Source organism: Trypanosoma conorhini (genome assembly GCF_003719485.1).
Source record: "Trypanosoma conorhini strain 025E chromosome Unknown Tco_14.4_contig_00485, whole genome shotgun sequence".
Lineage (NCBI taxonomy): Eukaryota > Euglenozoa > Kinetoplastea > Trypanosomatida > Trypanosomatidae > Trypanosoma > Trypanosoma conorhini.
In genome coordinates this window covers 10,324-15,298 of record NW_021704551.1, presented here as the reverse complement: position 1 = coordinate 15,298, position 4,975 = coordinate 10,324, and the positions used below count along the sequence as shown (strand labels likewise).

The window sequence follows — 4,975 nt, the reverse complement described above, 5'->3', positions numbered from 1 at the left end:
TTTCTAACAGTGTTATGCTCCTACGTGTGTGTGTGTGTGTGTGTGTGTGTGTGTGTGTGTGTGTGAATGCCTTTATTTCTCGTTTGCATTCTGCTGGACTTCCCGGGTCAAGCGAATAACGCTCTAACGGAGTATTGTTCAGCCCGACGTTTCTCCGCTGCTCAATTGGCTGTGGTCTTCTCGTTCTGTCGCCGTTTTGTGTTCGTGACGTCCATCATTTCCAGCTGATACGCGTGTCGGCTTCCTTACGCGCATCTTCTGCAGCGACTGACTCTCTCTCTGTGTGTGTGCGAGCGCGCGTTTGCCCCAACGTCGCCAGGACCTGCACATATCCGCAGTATTAGCTGCCCTCCTCAGGAACAAAGTAAGGTGGCGTGCGCTGCGGGGTAATCGAAAAGTATTTTTTTTTAAGGCGAAGACGAAATGAAGAACATTGCCGCCAAAAGGATTAGCAAAGATCTTAGGCTTCTTCTTGAGGATGTTACGGCAAGTAGTGAAGGCAAAAACAGGTGCGTAACACAGTCCGCCGTTATTATTGCCGTTGACGTGGAGAACGTCTATAGTTGGGTTCTGAAAGCGAAAGCTCCCGCCGCTAGCGTCTACGGTGGCGCGGACCGCGTGTACGAACTCACGGTGCTCTTTTCCGTGGACTATCCACATGATCCACCAACCGTGCGTTTTCTTACCCCAATATACAGCCCCTTGGTGACAAAAGAAGGCGTGATTTGTGATCAGATGGTTCGCATCAACTGGACCCCTGACATGCAAGCCTCTGACGCCGTACGCCTCGTCTTGGATAGAGTGTTTTCCCAATACAATAAACACCATGAGGACGATGTCTATCCTGAGGCCCGGCACTGTTTAGAAAATTGTCCAGAGGACTATGCTGAAAGAGTGCGACGTGGTCGTTGAGTGTCTAGCGCATTAATAGTGATGAAAAAAGTTGACTTTGTTGTTGTTGTTGTTGTGTATATGATGTGTGTTGGTTTGTTTCTTTGTCGCAGGTACACTTAGATGAGATGCGGTTGTTGAGAGTTGTTTAGCGACACGGTGTGTGCCGCCCAGCTGTGGATAAGTTTGCAGTTAAGTCAGATTTATGGAGGGGAAGAATTGCGCGTTTGAAGCAATGAAAGTTTGTCGGTGTATGAGAAACGGTGAGCTTTGTTTGCTTATTTATTGGCGTTAGACCTCCCTGCACGTGTTGCTTTTTTTTCTTTTGTCGACGACAGCGTCCTTGCTGCTTGCACATCGCTTTTGCGCCTTCTTTATTTTAACGCATCTGTTGCTCTTCGTCCTCCACACACACACCCACACCCACACCCATGAGGCACAACATGCGTCGGGTACGTCAACCTTTCGGCGCAACGTATTGTGGCGGGTGCGTGCCTTCGATTCGTGTTGTCATTCGTCGTGTGATTCAGTCCAGCCAGGGCAAGGGCCTGCGTAGTGTTCTGGATCAGTACGAGGATTTTAAACTGGTGCAGCAACTCCGCAAGAACGAAAAGGGGAACTACTATCGTTACCAGCAGAAATTGTGGCCTTCAACGGAGGCGTTGGAGCGGTCCATGACGGAGCGACTCTACAGCTCTACGGAGCGTTCGCCCCTAATGCTGCTACCACAACCAAAGCGGGCATCTTCCAATCGCACGCTTGTTATCGAAGGACATGGTGCAACGGCGCTGCTAGAAGCTGCGGAGGCGACGTTTGCGCACGATGCTCACGCAACGGTGGATGGGACCGCAACATTAACAGCTCCTTTTGATAGCGTGGATGAAATGCTCGCTGCGCAGCTGTGCGCCGACCAGCAAAAGGGCATGGAAAGCAAGATCATTACCGATGCCGATTTAGAAGGCACGGTGCTAGAATCCTCTCGTGAGCGTGCTAGACATGTCATTGAAGAGGATCTTGCGGTTAACGATTTGGTAAACTCCCCGTCATCGGCTTCTCCAGCAGCACTGATCTCGGGTCGCAAGTTGCCGTCTGCGAAAGACGAGGGAGGTGTAGCGTGGTTCTCTCTTGGAATGGACGCGGTGCTGAGTGACAGGGCGCTCGCCAAGTATGGCCCAGCTCCTACACGTCTTCAGTGTCGTCTGCTCCCGGCGCTTCTGCACGAGGATCACAATGATGTTCTCTTTAATGGGGTCACTGGAAGTGGCAAGACAAGTGGTCTCCTTCTTGCCTTACTGCAGTGCGTTCGAGCCGAAGCAGCGGGTCTCAACGTATTTGTGGCAAAGGATGAGCTAACGGCGTTGTATGCGTACAATCAGCTTCGAGCGCTTTGTGGTCCTTCGGGAGGAACAGTGGTGGACCGTCCGCGAGATGATTGGTCGTGGATGTATCTAGGGGCTCATCGAGGTAGTTACGTGACCTACTACCGTGCGCTTCGGCGTTCACTGCAAAGTGCGCATGGCCCGGTGCGCATATTCATTACAACCGCAGATACAATGTGTGAGTTATTGTTTGAAAAAAAAATGGAATTTGAGGCCTTTGGTTACTTGAGGCGTGTGTACGTCGATGATGTTGGCGTGCAAATACCCATGTTGACGCCTACTGCTCCTGTGGCGGAGGTGCGGGAGCGCTTGAGGAACCCACTGGCATGCGAGTTGCTCTTGGGAACACTGCATCAACTTCCAGGGCCGCACATTCGTTCCATCTTGCAGCTTGGGCTTGTATCGTCTGACATGGATGAGCGTCTCAAGGATCATTTAAAAGCACTCTGTGTAAAACTTGAGCGTCACACCATTGTTCTCTCTTCTGTGCGTGTTCCTTCCACAATTCACTGTCTTTTCAGCTTTTATTTGTACCACGAGGACGTGTACGAGTATCTCGTAAAACTAATTTGGAATGCCCGGAGCACCATCCCCGGACGTGCCGTGATATTCATTCGCTACGAGGATGATCTCTTGCAGGTGCGAGCAAAACTGCGGGGTCTTGGCATGAATGCCAAACTTTTTTCGGAGGTGTACCATAATGGCGAGTTTTCTGAGAAGTGGAAGTTTCTGCTTCTTCGGGAGTCTGAGGCGTTTGGCATTGACATACCTCTTGTCTCCCACGTGTTTATCACCTTTTGTCCCCGTGCGGCATACTCCTTTCAGCACATGTGTGGACGCACGGGGCGGCTGGGCAACCTTGGCTGGGCCTACACCGTCACCGACAAGCGTGACGCCAGACGTGTGCGGGAGATTGCCTCTCAGTTAGACGTGGATTTTTGTAGTCACGTTGTCGATGCCCAACTCGCACAGGTTGCTGCGAAGGATGTTGACCGTCAAACCAAGGAATACGAGTTATACGGTCTTGATCCTCAGTACGCGGTGAGGCAGCACTATATTGTGCAGAGTGAGAATCCCGATATGGCGTACCGAAGCCGCGAGTTCTTCAGCAGGCCCGCCAAGAGGCAATTTCAGTTGGAGCAGTACACACCAACCTCCGTCCTGCACCGTCGCTTTGTTAACGCGAAAAAGCTTGCCGCGGATGTCAATCGCGATCCAAGCGTGACGGTGTCACTCCAGAAACAGGGCATGCTTGACCAAAAGTTGCGACCAACCAAGCGGCTGAAATTTCTTCTTAATAAAAAAAGCCGTAGGTACGGCACATCTCTTTACAGTGGGAAGGAAAGCAGATCTGACAGCAGATGAAAAGCTGTAATATATATGTTGCGTTTTTTTGGTTTTATGCGTAGTTTTCCTCCTCAGTCTGCGGATTCCCCGTGTGGAGTTTCAGCCGTGCGAAGAGAGCTGGGGGCTCACTTATGTTGCTCTTGTGCCCTTTTCTCTTCGCTGTGGCATGGGCGCCGGGTGAGGAGGGCGTCACTTCCGGCACGAAGACACATGCCTGTATGCGGGTCTGCCCCCACCCGACAAGAAACGGAGGAATATGAGGCTTTTTCCTTTGGAAGAGATGTCTGCTGTAGGGACGTCGCGGAGCGGTAGAAGTGCATTGAAGTCCCCTTTGACGGCTGAATGGCCGGCGGCTGCGGAGTTGGTGAATAGCCGACAGCGGAGCGCCAGGACATCCCCAACTGAGCGCTGGTCTAAGCTAACCGTGCAGCCGCCGCCGGGTAACACCACTGAAGCAGCTTGCTCGCTGGGCCCCAGGCGAGATGAACCGCGCCTCGCAAAACAGGTGGGTATCCGCCCGCCCGCCAACGTTCAAGCGAGGGGCGGTAAAAATGGCGTGGAGTTGTTAGCTCGCTGCCTGGGACGCTACCAAGAAATTGCCCTGAAGTGCAAGGAGAGTTCTGTTCAGTTAGCGAAGATAGAGGCGGAACGGCGATGGCAACTCGAGGAAATGGCAAGGTTTTCAGAAGAAATAAAGGCCAAAGTGGATCAACTCCACGTGTTGGAGGGGCAAATATCAGGCGCACTTGCAGAAGAATCGAGGGAAAATGGGCGTCTCAGAGAAATTGCTGCACGGCGAGGATACATATGAACTCGTCACCCCCGAAAGAGTGTTTGAAACGCCTTGGCAACGTATATGCCTCACTACGAGAAAACGTTTGGTTTGTTGATACTACTTTAAATAAAACATCTTCTCGAAATATTACTGTGTTTCATATGTATATATCTAAATCATAAAACAAAACTTACTCTGTTGCACTGTAAGTCATTATTCTAAATCTCATCTGCAAAAGAAGTCTTGCGAAATAACCCCACCACCTCTCTTCTTTGTTGACGTCAAAGGCGCCGGCGATGCGCAACCCGTTCCAGGTGGTGGTGCGCTGCCGTCCACAGCTACCGGAGGAAAAGGGTGACCCATGTTCTCGCGTTTCTTTTGGAGATAACGATGGGCGGGTGTTTGTGAGTGGCAGGGGCCAGGAAGACACGCGCTGCTTTACCTTCGACCGGGTTTTTACACCGGAGTCGACGCAAGAGACTGTCATGCAGGCGGTGACACCGATGATTGACCACGTCCTCAGTGGCTTCCACGCCACCGTGTTCGCGTACGGGCAGACGGGGAGCGGGAAAACGTACACAGT

General features: G+C 51.8%; 4 protein-coding genes across 4 annotated transcripts, besides 2 other annotated features; all 4 read left to right on the top strand.

The window, feature by feature from the left end:
* Window positions 1-24: 24 nt before the first annotated feature.
* Window positions 25-65: a microsatellite.
* A 358-nt stretch (window positions 66-423) lies between these two features.
* On the top strand, window positions 424-912 carry Tco025E_06839 (ubiquitin-conjugating enzyme E2; the record flags this gene model as incomplete). Its single annotated transcript, XM_029373707.1, has 1 exon — window positions 424-912. One exon carries the CDS (start codon window positions 424-426, stop codon window positions 910-912), a length of 489 nt encoding a protein of 162 aa, XP_029226350.1.
* Window positions 913-949: 37 nt separating this feature from the next.
* Window positions 950-992: a microsatellite.
* A 330-nt stretch (window positions 993-1,322) lies between these two features.
* On the top strand, window positions 1,323-3,635 carry Tco025E_06838 (putative ATP dependent DEAD-box helicase; the record flags this gene model as incomplete). Its single annotated transcript, XM_029373706.1, has 1 exon — window positions 1,323-3,635. One exon carries the CDS (start codon window positions 1,323-1,325, stop codon window positions 3,633-3,635), a length of 2,313 nt encoding a protein of 770 aa, XP_029226349.1.
* Window positions 3,636-3,873: 238 nt separating this feature from the next.
* Window positions 3,874-4,428, top strand: Tco025E_06837 (uncharacterized protein; the record flags this gene model as incomplete). The annotated part of the gene is made up of 1 exon (XM_029373705.1): window positions 3,874-4,428. One exon carries the CDS (start codon window positions 3,874-3,876, stop codon window positions 4,426-4,428), a length of 555 nt encoding a protein of 184 aa, XP_029226348.1.
* A 260-nt stretch (window positions 4,429-4,688) lies between these two features.
* Tco025E_06836 (putative kinesin-like protein) lies at window positions 4,689-4,973 on the top strand (the record flags this gene model as incomplete). Its single annotated transcript, XM_029373704.1, has 1 exon — window positions 4,689-4,973. A coding segment is annotated over one exon (285 nt), but the record flags the coding sequence as incomplete, so codon positions are not given.
* Window positions 4,974-4,975: the final 2 nt, after the last annotated feature.